The sequence below is a fragment of the Ctenopharyngodon idella genome, chromosome 12 (genome assembly GCF_019924925.1).
Source record: "Ctenopharyngodon idella isolate HZGC_01 chromosome 12, HZGC01, whole genome shotgun sequence".
NCBI classification, from domain to species: domain Eukaryota; kingdom Metazoa; phylum Chordata; class Actinopteri; order Cypriniformes; family Xenocyprididae; genus Ctenopharyngodon; species Ctenopharyngodon idella.
In genome coordinates, this window is record NC_067231.1 from 27,576,458 (window position 1) to 27,592,630 (window position 16,173).

General features: G+C 39.9%; 1 protein-coding gene across 1 annotated transcript in view; it reads right to left on the bottom strand.

The window, feature by feature from the left end:
- Positions 1-12,637, bottom strand: part of LOC127524253 (probable serine/threonine-protein kinase clkA) — a 37,665-nt gene extending 25,028 nt beyond the window's left edge. Inside the window, exons 1-2 of the mRNA XM_051915716.1 lie at positions 12,633-12,637; positions 10,703-11,431 (exon numbers count right to left, since the gene is read on the bottom strand). Coding sequence (XP_051771676.1) covers positions 10,703-11,431; positions 12,633-12,637 — 734 coding nt within the window. The remainder of the gene's footprint in view (positions 1-10,702; positions 11,432-12,632) is intronic.
- Between the last annotated feature and the right edge of the window lie 3,536 nt (positions 12,638-16,173).

A 16,173-nucleotide genomic window follows, 5' to 3' on the forward strand; every position in this document is an offset into this window, starting at 1 on the left:
AATTATTTGTTGAATATGTACATGTTGTACATGTATGTTGGTTTCTAGTAAGGCCAAATAAAGGAAGTCATGAAATTTGACTTGCTAGTTGTGCTGGGATATGTCATAACATTGGTTTAAAAAAAATATTTTCCAGGTTTGACATATGATGAACAAACTGATAATAATGTGCGAGTTGTACGGTTACCTTTGATTGACTTTGGTCCACCGTCCACCCTGAAGGCCCATTGACCAGGAACATTGACATTACTGGAGTTCTGGAGGTTTGAGACGAAGCTCCCATTGTTTGATCCAGGAATCACAAAGAAGTTACTGGAGTTTACTGTGTCATAACCAGCCTGAAAGTAAAACATTAGTCATATAAATAGCATATATATATATAAAAAAATACACTGTTGTACAGTAGTGAATAGTGACATTTCGTTCTGATAGAGAAAACAAGCTTCTTTTACCTCCACTGGAAGTCCCGTTACAGCAATGTCACCATAATTCATCAGAATAAATGAAGAATTACTGCCTGAAATTAAAACCACTTGAAACGATGTTTCCTAAAAGTATTGAAAAAAAAAAAAAAATTACTTTAAACTTAACATTCACTGTTTATGAGCATTACTGACTGACCTCATTGTTATTTTTTCTGTTTTAATTATTATTATTTTCTCTGTCACTGTCTTTGTGTACTGTGTTCAATATAGTTTTTTTGAAATTTAATTGAACTGTGGATAAAGTGAAAACATTCAGAAGTTTCATATTTCAGAAATATATCAATCTTACTGTGCTAAGGACGGGATAGTAAGCGACTTTATCCCACGTTGCAACAAACACCACAGGATCACAGGTGAGTTTATAACGTATCCACCATGCACATTTAGACTTAAAATGAAGACATAATCAAATTCTTACATAAATCTGCTGGTATGTGTGGCCAAAGAACAGAAATGGACTCAACAGTGGAATAACTGAGGAGCTTCTATCATCAGAAGCAGGATTTATTGTGTCTCCTGCTACTGAGCCGAATGGGTAGAATATTCCTGGTGCTGCCAAGAAAATGAGCAAAAAACATTTAGTTACCTGATGTTTACATTTCACACTGATTTATGGGGCTCATGTTTGAATCTGGCTGTGATTAGTAGTGGGACGATGATGATGCCCTCTGGTCAGGGTTGCCAGGTCTGTGCAACAAAAATAGCCCAAATGCAATTTTAAATATGTGTATAAACTAATCATACTTAGAAAATATACAAAATGTATCAAATCACTGGCTAGTAAATTTAAAACTACATTTTAGTCAACAATATTGCATGTTGGTATAGACAGTGTTTAATGGCGTCTCGTCCTAGTAATAGAATAAAGGGTGCGCAAAGATTTTGTACTTGCATTTCTTACAATTCATTCAAACATCAAGTGAGTTAATGCAGTAAAATGACATGTATATGAATATGTGGTAAGGAAAATGTGCTTCAGCATCTGCAAATTTCAAACACTGTTTTATCTACAGCCTATACCTACAGACACAAACTCACCCGACTGAATGATAGATGTTCATGATACATCCCGTCAAAACTTAAGCAGTCAGTAGAGGGCATGGCATATACTTTACCTGCCACGGTTGTGTTTGCAGTGACAGTAGAATTATTGACGCTAATGTTCCTAACTTCTGAAAAAAGGAAAGAAAAAAAATATATGAATAAACAGATACAAATATAAATTACATAAAAACAAAAGGCACATATTTACCTCCACAGTTTGCCAAAAACAAACAGGTGGTCTAACAAACTCACAGATGTAATACATTACACAAACACATTCATGGATGAATGCAAATTATGTTTACTGTACCTGCGCAGTATGCTGAATGACAGACAGTTGGGCTCACAAACTCATAGATGTAGTAATTGCCAGGACAGGCTTTGACTTTAATGGGATTGGATTGGAAATAGCAGCAGTCATTGTTCCAGTGACCACAGACACCTCGAGTGACCACTCCATCCTCAATTTGTGGGTGTGAATTGTTCAGCCACAGTGTGATATGAGTGCCACAGCTTAGCTGATCAACACATTTATCTGGCATCTGAGCGCTCTGACCCTGAATGAAGAGACGGTACCAGCCGTGCCACTGCCAGCTGACCCAAATGTCACACATTGATTTAGAGAGATAATGATACAGATCTAAATATACTAATTGATTGTTGGTGGCTCTCCGTGGATCATCCAGCACAGTGTAGTTATAGCAGGGGTCTGTGAAAACATAAGTCAATCAGAAAATGAAATGACTATTCATATTATACACTTGTGGCATGGGATTTCCATTAATATATAATTTTTTTTTCATTGCAGGGCCCTACAACACAATTGACAACATAGACAGACGATGCACAGATGCAGGTAATTCACTCTCACACACACATTTTATGGGGACATTCCGTAGACCAAAGTGGGGACCAAATAGGTGCTCTTAGAGAGCTGTGCATTTTTTTGATATGCATTTTTGGACAGGAGGCCTGCCACAATCCACAAGTTTTTTCAGAAGAGGACTGGGCTCCTAATCAGGCACATCAGGGTGGGTTTGGTGGTAATGCTCCAACCTCTCCAGGACTCTTTCCAGGCCTACCATGCTGGCGTAGAACATGGGCCAACCTTGGTGCCTTAGAAAGTCATAACCGAACAGATAGACAACATCAATAGCCTCTGGCTGGGCAGCTATGCCATCCTCCAGAAAACAAAATCCCTCATTGGCCAGGGCGAAAAGGCATCGCTCGATTATTTTCTGATCTGTAACATTGCGTGGTTGAATGTCGTACCTGCTCCAGTACGTCTCAAGGAGGCTCTGGATCAGTGGGTTGGGCTTTGAGCACAATGGCTTCCACATCCAGACCAGAGGTCTATAATGCCCCTTTTACAAGATGTAATATAAGTCTCTGGTGTCCTCAGAATGTGTCTGTGAAGTTTCAGCTCAAAATACCCCACAGATCATTTATTATAGCTTGTCAAATTTGCCCCATTTGGGTGTGAGCAAAAACACGTTTTTGTGTGTGTCCCTTTAAATGCAAATGAGCTGCTGCTCCCGGCAGCTTTCCAGAAGAGGGCGGAGCTTTAACAGCTCGCGCTTCGGTTGCTCAACAACAACAAAGTTGGAGAATCTCACGCAGTCAAAAATGAGGATTGTCAGTAACGGTGTTCAGCCTTACATTGTTCAAACCGGAGTCGACACTGATGGAGAGACTCAGGAAGAAGTTACAACTTTTAGAATGAAACGGGACGTTTCTGAATGGTTAGTGGATAAATTTATGTAGTTGCTGTGGAGTTGATTCAACTCATCGACTAGCATGTGCCGTCATGTTAATCTTTTGTGCCAATCTAGTGTTGAACTGACCCTCGTTTGTGAAGCAGTCTGGCGTAAAATGACGGCATGGCAACAACACTCTACTACAACAACTCTTCCTCTTCTCTAAAGCAGCCCAGCATGGCCTCACCCCCTTTGTTGCGTGTTCTCGGGGGCAGGGTTTATGTAAGTTTTGGGGTTAGTGATGTCACTAACTCAGGAAGAAGCTTGTTGTAGTCCCTACCAGCCGTTTGTTGCTGTCCTTAAACAGAATTCTTTAAAAGAAAACTCCCTTTGCATTGAACTTTGAGCATCATAACTTTGCAGATGTTGTTTATGCTCAAAAAACTAAACTAAAGTTAAAAAAGTCAAATCATAATCAACCATCCCATCATCACACATACACTTACCGCTTGCTCCATTTCTGTAAATCCGTTTTTGTGAATGAATGACTTGCTCTAACTGTTGCTCTGGTCTTCGTCAACACGCGCTTATGGCACCTGCTGGTGAGGACGACTAACAGCAGATGGAAATCATGCATCTGTGCCCTATTACTGCTTTTCCTGCAGTTCCCAAATGTGAAATGCAACGGTCGCAGTGTTGTCCATACGGACCAATACATGCTTGCCCCGTAGCGGCCCTTTGAGGCGGCTCAGAGCAAGGCGTACCGCTAGCAACTCGAGGCAATTGATGTGCCAATGCAGATGGGGGCCCGTCCACACCCCTGACACTGCATGCCCATTGTACGTGGCACCCCAGCCTGTGGCAGAAGCATCTGTGAATACCACAGCATGCCGGGACACCTGCTCTAGGGGCACTCCAGCCCGAAGTAACAAGGGGTCCGACCACGGGCTAAAGGCTTGGCGGCACTCCTGAGTGATTGCCACCCGGAACGTGCCGCGTTGCCACACCCATCTCGGGACCCGGCCGTGGAGCCAGTGTTGAAGCAGTCTCATATGAAGCAGACCGAGCGGAGTTGCTGCCGCTGCGGCTGCCATATGCCCCAGGAGCCTCTGAAAAAATCTCAGTGGAACCACTGTCCTGCCGTTGAACGTATTCAGGCAGTTCAACACCGACTGAGCACGTTCCTCTGTGAGGCGTGCTATCTGTTTGACCGAATCCAACTCCACACCGAGAAAAGAGATCCTCTGCACCGGGGCGAGTTTGCTCTTTTCCCAGTTGACCTGAAGACCCAACTGGCTGAGGTGTCTGAGCACCAAATCCCTGTGTTCGCACAACTGATCCCGGGACTGTGCCAGAATGAGCCAGTCGTCGAGATAGTTGAGGATGCGAACACCCTGTTCTCTCATGGGAACAAGGGCTCCCTCCACGACCTTCGTGAAGACGCGGGGAGACAGGGCCAGCCCGAAGGGTAGGACTCTGTACTGATATGCTCGACCTTCGAACGCAAAACGCAGGAATGGCCTGTGTCGCGGAAGAATCGAGACATGAAAGTACGCGTCCTTCAGGTCGATCGCTGCAAACCAATCCTGGGGACGGATGCACTCGAAAATGCGTTTCTGCGTGAGCATTTTGAACGGTAGCTTGTGGAGGCTCCGATTCAGAGGAGAGCAGCCCCACCCATCTCTGGGTCACCCGTCTCAGGGGTGATTTTTCACTAACCACTTAAACAGGAGCAGAGATGGGAGGCGTCATCTTCCTGCAGCGGACACAGTAGAGCAGACTGGGCCGGAGTTTTTTTTTTTTTTTTTGCAGGGGACGACACCCTTGGCAACGAGCAGACTGAGGGCCCACGAGGAACTCAATGGTATGCAGATTGGCACTTTTGGCGTTCCACAATTATGGCACCAATATAGCTCCATACTGCCAAGTTTTTCCATGCACATCCGGAACACCTGGGAAAGCATGGCTGTAAACTCTGAATCTGAGTCAGCATAAGCACACACCATTACAGTGGGCAGCGTCATCCTCATTTCCAGAGCATAACAGCCCTCTCTCCGATGCTGCAATCGACATCTGACCCTCAGCTGGAGCCCTGAATGAAATGCTAGGTTCCCCTATGAAAAGGACCAGCAATCCAATCCAGAAGCTGCACAGCATGTAATGCGCTAGAGAGGGAGGGGCCCTAGGAGGTTGGTTCCCCGAAGGAACCCCTCAACCTCAAGTCACCCAAGCCATTTCACCAAAGTAGACCTCTTCTGGTGCACCAGAGAGAGCGCTACAATGGAGATTAGGCAAGGAGACCGCGCATCTAGAGCGCCGGGTTGCCGTGACAACCCGCGCTGCAGCCCGACGGCTCGACTGCACACGACACGCAGAGGAGCGAGAGGTTTGCTCTCACTGATCTCCGCGGTCTCCCAGAGTGTCGGGCAGACCCGCGGCTGTGCTTTTACACACAAGCGGCAGCTGGCCAACAACAGAGGGGACTCAAGCTTCCCGGAGAAAGAAGAGTCACGACCGGCGTGTCGACGTGATCATGTTCTAATACGAAAACATGAACCACCCACGAACATCGTTTCAGCACGCGCCCAGACATGTGAAACAGTGATCGTGGCCGTCAGTGAGGACAAGAAACGACCGCATCCAGAAACACACAAATAGAATGTCATCTTTAAAAAGACGCAAGCTCTACTTGTGTAAGCTCTTTTAGGGACTTTACTCTTTTAGAGTGCTGAAGCACGCAGGGGAACGGCCGCCGCAACACAGACAGGGATTGTGTGCAGCCTGTCGTGTGCTCTTTCTCTCTTTGAAGGCGCTCACTCTTACCAGCCGTAAAAACGGCTTTCAGCGCTCGAAGCACACCGTACCGGCCGTGAGAACAGCCTTCTGACGCTGTCAAAACAGCTATTTGCTCTATAATGGCAAACGAAACAAAAAACAGAAAATAAAGAGAGGACTTCGACCCCGCTGCTGTGCTGTTCGCCCGCACTCGAAAAAAAGAGAAGTTCAACCAAAAAGCTTGACTCGTCTTCTAGCAGACGCTTGCTTGCAGAGAACAGGAACAAACACCGTTCGGCTCCGAAGCGAAAAGCTGAAGATGCAACGCACCTGCTGCTCATTATATACCCGCGCTGCGAGGCGAGCAGCTGATGCATATGATTGCATGCCAATGTGCATTGGCTCGTTGTAGTTACACTCGAAGTAGATTGGCCTCTCTAGCGAGATTCCTATTCGTCGGTCTGTCCGACGTACGTCGAACGTGACCGACTGAATGGGAACCATTTTTGGTTTCCCAAAGCACCTGCAGTGATCAGTTCTTAAAAGATCCTTTTTTTCCTAAGTGTGAAGAACATGTTAAAAATATAAAGAACCGTTTTACCACTATAAAGAAGCTTTTGTGAAATATAATGTTTCCATGGATGGAAATAGATTAAATCATTCAGATTAGGTTTGTAACGACATCAGCTGATTTACTGAAAAGATCTGAATCAAAAGATTGCTTTTGTCAAAATGGATATCATCACATCAGTGAACTCGTGAGTATACAAGGAAATCTAGAGTGGATGTCAGTATGTTATACATCTGAATGGCTTAAATTTCAGTCTGTTCTTCGCACAGAGCTACTGTAAGACCACTTTCATGATGTTTTATATTCCTTTAATCCTTCAAATAAAACCACATTAATGTAAAACTGGGGTCTTCACAAACTTCACATGATCAATGGGATATTTGCTGTCAGATGCTAAGCGAACAGGACTGTTTTATTTCTTTTCCTGAAGGAGACTGAATTTATGGCGTTATCTTTTGCAGTTTTCTTAACTTCAGCTCTATGCTGCTTGGCAGACCGTACTTGACCAGCTCCTGTTTTATCTGAAACAGACGGACAGACAGATTAAACTTTCCGTGAATGATCTATTAGCACCGTATTTTGTATAAATATTCCTAGTAAGTGTGACGTACTTGCTGTAAAACAATCGCAATGTTTCCATACTGTGTTAGATCTGAAAATGAGGAAAATCTCACTCCAAGTCCAATGAAGTTTTCTAAAGGGAAACACACACACAAACACCTAAAATACTCATATTTGTTGACATTAATCATATAAAAACATTACATGGGGTTATATGAAATTGATCAAAACAAAAACAAAACCTACCTATCATTTATTTCTAGAAAAACAAGACTTCTTATTTTTAGAGGTGATAAACAATGCACATTTATTTTCACTGCCTTTTTTGCTTATACATACCAAGGGTGTATGTATAATTCTGTCCAGGACTGTATAAGTGGGATAAACCACAGCTAGGTGTGCATCCCCCTTTTGTAGAAAAATATTTTTAAGCCCCCACCCACATGCACCCACATAAAGACATTTTCAGCATGACCTTACTTGCAAAGTCCTATAGGATTTAGTGGAAACATTATTAATATGTTGTTTTGGTAGTTGTGACATTTGAAGTCATTCATTTATATTTTTACACGGCTCCCTCCAATATTCAGTTGTGATTCATTAATCTTTTATTTCATGACAATAACCTCTACAACTGATAACAGACCGCTCAAGCTAGTACAGCGAGACATCTTGAGATTATAAAATATCTCAAATTAATACTTTAGTGTTCTATTATTTATTACGTAGCAAGTAGCTGCATAATAAGGGGAATAATTTTGCAGTGTGGTATTGTAGGTTTCTTTTGCATAACAGTCTGCTGACTACAGTATCCCTTAGCCTTGCCGTGCCCCTTTTTATAACTCCAGGCCCCCCAGTTTGGGAACCATTGGGCTACATGATTTTAATGCGCTTCACGTTGTGTGGTTCTTTGCCTCCATGTCGTGCATTAAAATTGTGCAATGCACACCTAGCTATGGATTATCCCTTAATATAAAACAAATAGTATTACATATTTATGTCATGTTTTAAAAGATTTTTTAAAATTATTATTATTCCTTCAGGTTTATTTAAAATGTTTAGTACAAGGTCATTTTCCACCGTTCTTGATCTTCTGACTTGACATTTAGGACTTCAGTGTGGAACTGTTTTCAAAACTTTGGATGACAACAGGTGGAATCCAAAAAAGTAATGCACATCCTGATGAAAGTCCTACCTGATCCTCTGTTCACAAGAAAGGCAAAAAAATTATGAGGCTCATGTTTCTTTATATCATGTGTGTGAGGACTGACTTTGATTAGTAGTGGGACGATGATGGCCTCTGGTGGCCAATGGGTGTAACTGTTAATGTGACAGCAAAATATTTAATCACAAAAATTAATTTCTATACGTTCCTCTCAGAGTAAAATCTAACTGAAGAATATCCCCAATCGTAACTGAGTGATCAGGAACACTTAAATGGTAAGTCACAAGACTTCCTGTGTCAATTGGCATCGATTTTCCTGTTCGAGAAGCTGTTCCAGTCAGATATATACGGAAGGGAAAGACTAACACTACGGCCATTTCATGCCAACTTTAAATTATAAAACACTTCTGAGGTTTATAAAAATGTTGCACAGGCATATGATTGCATATACCGTACAAACCTAAATTCCAAATTCCTCATGAACACACTTGACACTCTCAACATGTCCAGTTTTCTTTTCTGTACTGATGTATATATATATATATATATATATATATATATATATATATATACACACACATCAGTATATATAAAACAAGAACACATATGAAACAAGAACACATGATACTGAATGCATTGCAACTCATTACATATACAGTGGGTACGGAAAGTATTCAGACCCCCTTAAATTTTTCACTCTTTGTTATATTGCAGCCATTTGCTAAAATCATTTAAGTTCATTTTTTTTTCCTCATTAATGTACACACAGCACCCCATATTGACAGAAAAACACAGAATTGTTGACATTTTTGCAGATTTATTAAAAAAGAAAAACTGAAATATCACATGGTCCTAAGTATTCAGACCCTTTGCTGTGACACTCATATATTTAACTCAGGTGCTGTCCATTTCTTCTGATCATCCTTGAGATGGTTCTACACCTTCATTTGAGTCCAGCTGTGTTTGATTATACTGATTGGACTTGATTAGGAAAGCCACACACCTGTCTATATAAGACCTTACAGCTCACAGTGCATGTCAGAGCAAATGAGAATCATGAGGTCAAAGGAACTGCCTGAAGAGCTCAGAGACAGAATTGTGGCAAGGCACAGATCTGGCCAAGGTTACAAAAAATTTCTGCTGCACTTAAGGTTCCTAAGAGCACAGTGGCCTCCATAATCCTTAAATGGAAGACGTTTGGGATGACCAGACCTTCCTAGAGCTGGCCGTCCGGCCAAACTGAGCTATCGGGGGAGAAGAGCCTTGGTGAGAGAGGTAAAGAAGAACCCAAAGATCACTGTGGCTGAGCTCCAGAGATGCAGTCGGGAGATGGGAGAAAGTTGTAGAAAGTCAACCATCACTGCAGCCCTCCACCAGTCGGGCCTTTATGGCAGAGTGGCCCGACAGAAGCCTCTCCTCAGTGCAAGACACATGAAAAAACACCTGAAGGACTCCAAGATGGTGAGAAATAAGATTCTCTGGTCTGATGAGACCAAGATAGAACTTTTTGGCCTTAATTCTAAGCGGTATGTGTGGAGAAAACCAGGCACTGCTCATCACCTGTCCAATACAGTCCCAACAGTGAAGCATGGTGGTGGCAGCATCATGCTGTGGGGGTGTTTTTCAGCTGCAGGGACAGGACGACTGGTTGCAATCGAGGGAAAGATGAATGCGGCCAAGTACAGGGATATCCTGGACGAAAACCTTCTCCAGAGTGCTCAGGACCTCAGACTGGGCCGAAGGTTTACCTTCCAACAAGACAATGACCCTAAGCACACAGCTAAAATAACGAAGGAGTGGCTTCACAACAACTCCGTGACTGTTCTTGAATGGCCCAGCCAGAGCCCTGACTTAAACCCAATTGAGCATCTCTGGAGAGACCTAAAAATGGCTGTCCACCAACGTTTACCATCCAACCTGACAGAACTGGAGAGGATCTGCAAGGATGAATTGCAGAGGATCCCCAAATCCAGGTGTGAAAAACTTGTTGCATCTTTCCCAAAAAGACTCATGGCTGTATTAGATCAAAAGGGTGCTTCTACTAAATACTGAGCAAAGGGTCTGAATACTTAGGACCATGTGATATTTCAGTTTTTCTTTTTTAATAAATCTGCAAAAATGTCAACAATTCTGTGTTTTTCTGTCAATATGGGGTGCTGTGTGTACATTAATGAGGAAAAAAATGAACTTAAATGATTTTAGCAAATGGCTGCAATATAACAAAGAGTGAAAAATTTAAGGGGGTCTGAATACTTTCCGTACCCACTGTATATGTATATATATATAGGCCTATATATATATATAAGAAGAAGAAAAATTTGTTTTGATCCATGATCGGGTTCTTCTTAGGTTTGTTCAATTCACAATTCACACAGTTCTGTCTAATTCACAGGTCCATAATTACCTGCCAGTGTTGTTGGTGTAGATGTTATTGATGGAGATGTTGTTGGTGCAGGTGTTGCTGATGGAGTTGTTGTTGGTGCAGGTGTTGTTGATGGAGTTGTTGTTGGTGCAGGTGTTGTTGATGGAGTTGTTGTTGGTGTAGATGTTATTGATGGAGATGTTGTTGGTGCAGGTGTTGTTGATGGAGTTGTTGTTGGTGTAGATGTTATTGATGGAGATGTTGTTGGTGCAGGTGTTGCTGATGGAGTTGTTGTTGGTGCAGGTGTTGTTGATGGAGTTGTTGTTGGTGCAGGTGTTGTTGATGGAGTTGTTGTTGGTGTAGATGTTATTGATGGAGATGTTGTTGGTGCAGGTGTTGTTGATGGAGTTGTTGTTGGTGTAGATGTTATTGATGGAGATGTTGTTGGTGCAGGTGTTGTTGATGGAGTTGTTGTTGGTGTAGATGTTATTGATGGAGATGTTGTTGGTGCAGGTGTTGCTGATGGAGTTGTTGTTGGTGCAGGTGTTGTTGATGGAGTTGTTGTTGGTGCAGGTGTTGTTGATGGAGTTGTTGTTGGTGTAGATGTTATTGATGGAGATGTTGTTGGTGCAGGTGTTGTTGATGGAGTTGTTGTTGGTGTAGATGTTATTGATGGAGATGTTGTTGGTGCAGGTGTTGCTGATGGAGTTGTTGTTGGTGCAGGTGTTGTTGATGGAGTTGTTGTTGGTGCAGGTGTTGTTGATGCAATGTCTGTTAAAGGAAAAGCATTAAATTATTAATCACTTTGTGTAAAGTTCAATTAACTCTGTCTACACAAGTTCATACTTTTTTTTAGCAAGTAAAAGGCATTTTAGTATAATTGTAAAAATGTCCACCTTCAGCTTGTGGTCCATGTGTCTTTTTGCTGTGGAATCTTTACAGCATTTCATAAAGTGAACGACAGAAGAACTTTTATTTTGTCAGTAATATTTAAAGATGAACATTTACTGGACTGAAGCAACTGCGGTTTACTTGATTATCCAAACATCATTATTGAGAAAAATCATGTTAAAATGTAAGTTTCAAATATGATACAACACACTTCTGAAGAACATTTAATTGTACATCTCTCAGTCATCATTATATGTTTTGCTCCCCACAATTAAAACTACACAGCATTGATTATAAAACTAAGCAATTACATATCATCTTGCTAACATATTATTGGGAGATGACAACTTATATTTCTATGCATTTTATGTAAATTGGCCACTATATAGTTATAAAGATCTTATTGATTTACATTACAAGCTATCAGAATGTCATCTTACTTTTAGCCATATAAATATGCTCAGTTTGAGTCTCTGAATAAAATTGAGAAGCCTGATGATGTATCAAATATGTATGATCAAATATGACACTCAACAAAAAAACACATACGCCAACTTTTTTCACATTTTGTCTAAAGATTCAATAAAGGCTTTACAGAAATTTAGCTCAACTGGAGATGTTAAAATGCTGTAAATGGTGAAAAGAAATTGCGCTACAAACCCGTGTGTTTATGATTATGATAATTAAAATAGTATTATAACAAGCAACAGTTTGTAATATCATGCAGCATAATGGACCGTTTTTGTACAGCAAAAATAACTGGAAGCGGACGAGACCGAAAGCATCATCACAAGTTACAATGGCTGCATCTGCTCTTACGTTAAAAATAAGGTGGATATCCTACTGAAACAAGAACACATGATACTGAATGCATTGCAACTCATTACATATTGACCTTGAAATAACACTTAAAATGTTCTAGTTACTGCAGGTCACCATTACCACAGCGCAGGTGTTTCAGGAATGTGTTTAACTCACCTTCGCAGATGAGTCCAACATCTTCACTATGCGTACAGTCGGTTATTCCCCATCCAAGTGATATACAGTTTTGAAGAGCAGCTTAATTCCCATTGCACTGTACTTCATCTAACCATATTGGTCCAGAACCTGCTCCGAAGCTAGTACTTAGTGCCTGTACAACATTCCCACAGCCGAGCTGTCTGCACACCACTGCCGCATGTCGATTATCCCATATATCGTCACACACAGTTCCCCAAGTTCCATTATGGAGAATCTCTAGTCTTCCAGAACAGAAGCTGTTACCATTCACCAACCTGATATCTATAATCCACAAAAGAACATAAAGACAGAAGATTGAGTCCAATAAAGACAGTCAAGAAGAACAACCTGATCAACCCAAACCACCTTTGCAAGCACGACTTGTGCAGGATTGTTTACTTTACACCGCTCTTACATGTCAGATGTGACGTTACAACTGCATCAAACTGCATGGTTCAGAAAGCATCGTACAAACAACAAAAGTTTGTGGTTGTACTGCTGAGGAATAGTGTTAAAAATAAACTTTAACCACTGATTCTTCAAATCTTCCTGGCCTTTTTGTTAGAGAGTGAGCCAAGTGCAGATACTGTATGTTACATGGTGACAAAGCTCCATTACGGAAATAACGACAGGACCAGAAACAAGGTGCTTCAGGCTGGTATTTTATTTTTTATTTGAAATCACTAATGATAACTTACAAAGAAAGTTGATATAAATATTATAACTTGTTAAATATGGATTTTTTTTTACACAAACTCATCAAACGGAATTTGTGGCAGGAATTTGTGTAAATAGCCAGTAGTCTTTGAAGCATGCATTGACGTAGGATTTGCTATTCTTGCTAGACTTAGGCAGGTGATATTAGAAAGAGGGTCATACTCATTCGTGAGAGCTTTTGATTCGATAAAAGAAAAAGTACCAGGTTCTTCTCAGGTTTGTTCAATTTACACCACAGATGTGGTTCTAATTCAAATGTCCATCATTACCTGTTGATGCAGATGTTGTTTGTTTCATGGCTGTTAAAGAAAAAGAGATGATTAAATTGTATATTTATAATGTCTTTGCCACATTAAGACTGAAAATCAAACAGAAACTAAACCTTACTCAGTGCCAGGATTGATATGAGCACCAGCAGAAGCTGTGAAACCGGAGACAGTCTCATGATGATGAAGTCAGAGATTAAACCAGCATGCAGGAGTCCTTCTTCTGTAATCAGAGGAAATTTATTATTCTCACTATACTGATGTGAACCTTGTATAATGGGAACAATAACTTATCAGAAATTTAATACTTCCAAATATGACTCTAGAAGCCAAGCTGTTGAGAGAAAGCCAAAATTCTAAAGGTCCCTTATACTAAACATCTTTAACAACAAATTCTACATTTAAAATGAATGACATTATTTAGTATATTAATTTTTTTCACCAATGAAAATTGTTTGGAGATTTTGCCAAAGATCTTATGGATTTAGTCTGTCTCAGTTCGATGGTAAGATCAGGTCTTTGTGTGGAGTCAGACGCTAACTCTGACTTATGTAATAGCAAATATTTTTGCAAAAACATGTACACAATAAGCAGATTTATCAAATGCTTTACATTTTAACACAAATGTATAGCAGTTCAAGACACCTAATATAAAGTGCAACTGAATTCCACATTAAAGCCTAATTATATAACTGGCTATATAACTTGGAGGAATTATTTCATTTTGAATATTATTCATAAATAATGGTAAATATTTATTGAACACATGTTGCTGTTTTTTAAAATCATACATTAAGCTACTTGATTATCTTATTGCTTTATACTTGCTGCTGTCTCAACTTACAACATTTATAGCAAAATATAGTCTACCCATTATTATAATATTATAACGTAGTATAATGTTGTAGCTAATTCCTTTACACGAGTAAGGATAAATTGTGGGAAAATATAGCTTATGGAGCGTAACATTAAATAGAAAGATTTGACTTACCTCTCTTCTAAGCTGCTCTTGCACCCGCTGTGGGTGAGCAGTACGTTTCACTGATTTTAAACTTGTCCCATTGTTTACAGGGAAAACACGTCCTTCAATGGAAGAAAATTTAGAAAGAAAAAAACAAAAAAATTCAATATCAAATTCAATATCACTTTAATACTTGTACAGCGTGAATGTGATAGTGACTAGTCAGATGTCATTAAAGGCACAATATGTAAGATTTATGGATTAAAATATCCAAAAACCACTAGAACAGTGTTATATATTTTGTTGACTTGTGTACTTACATTATCCCAATTAAATGAACCAAGATCTTTTTTCACTTGCTAATGTGTGCACTAACCAGACAAAAGCAGACCAAATAAACAATTTTCACTAAAATAGATTATTTGAAGTTCCTTGACAGTGATGGTGATCAGCAATACAAAATAACCTGATTACAAAGGTTAGTATATCAGAACAGCTGCCTTTCCTGTGACTTTTAATGTTAATATATTTTATTATAGCATAATTGTGTTAAAATACTATAAACCTGTTGTTTATGCTTTAGTTATGTCATACTATATTATTTCTATCCACTTATTAAGCCACATACTAAGATGCCTTTGTCTACAGTTCAGAGACATGTGAATTAGTTTATGTGGTGTCAAGCGAAGTCTAATTTATTTTTAAGGACAAATATCTACAAAGATCTTTAAAAACGTTTTACATTTTTAATTTAAAAGTGACTTTTTTCCAGAGTGTTTAAAAATAAAAGCAAGTAGTTCAAAATTGTCATGTAAGTATGTATCTAGTAAATAGAGTTGTAGAGGAAGGTCGGGTTTAATTTTATTCTTCACAGATCAGTTTGATTAGTTATAAACCCTTGCAACCTTGCAAGAGATCTGATAATACAACAGCGTGATGAGAAAAGGAAAAAAAAAGGACAATGATTATTATTCAAGCTAAATGAACATGGAAATAAGTTGGATCAAACAGAATTAATATACAGTAAAGTTCTTCTGTCTGTCCATCTTTGCCATTGAAAAGCCAGCTGTTGTTTTATCGAAAACAAAGATGGACAGACAGATCAAAAAGTATTTTATTTCCATTACACTATATTGGTTATGGAACCCATAAAAAATAAAATGCCCCAGTGACTTACTTGCTGCAAAACAGCCTCAAACTCTCCACTCTGTGTCAGGTCTGAATATGATGTAAGTGTCATTTGAACTCCTATGAGGCTTTCTAAAGGGACACACAAACATAATACATAAGACATTATAGCATGATATAAACAAACTGACACAATCTTGTTGAAACTCCTACCTGATGTACTGATAAAGGCCCAACGACCTGGAACGTTCACGTTACTCGTGTTCTTGAGGTTTTGGTAGTTGCCATTAGTTGAATCAGGAATTACAAATTGGCTTACAGAGTTTATTGTGTCATATCCAGCCTATTAAAACCACGAGTAACAAACGTTATGAATACATAAAATTACATAAATTTTTGTCGGCATGGTCTGAAGATGATCAAGTTCAATTTTCGTGAAAATCGGAGCAACGGCCTTGGAGGAGTTTGAAAAAGTAGGTTTTTCGGAAAATTCAAAATGGTAGAAATATTTTCATGACAGCAAATGATATCACACGGCTATGACCGCTTCA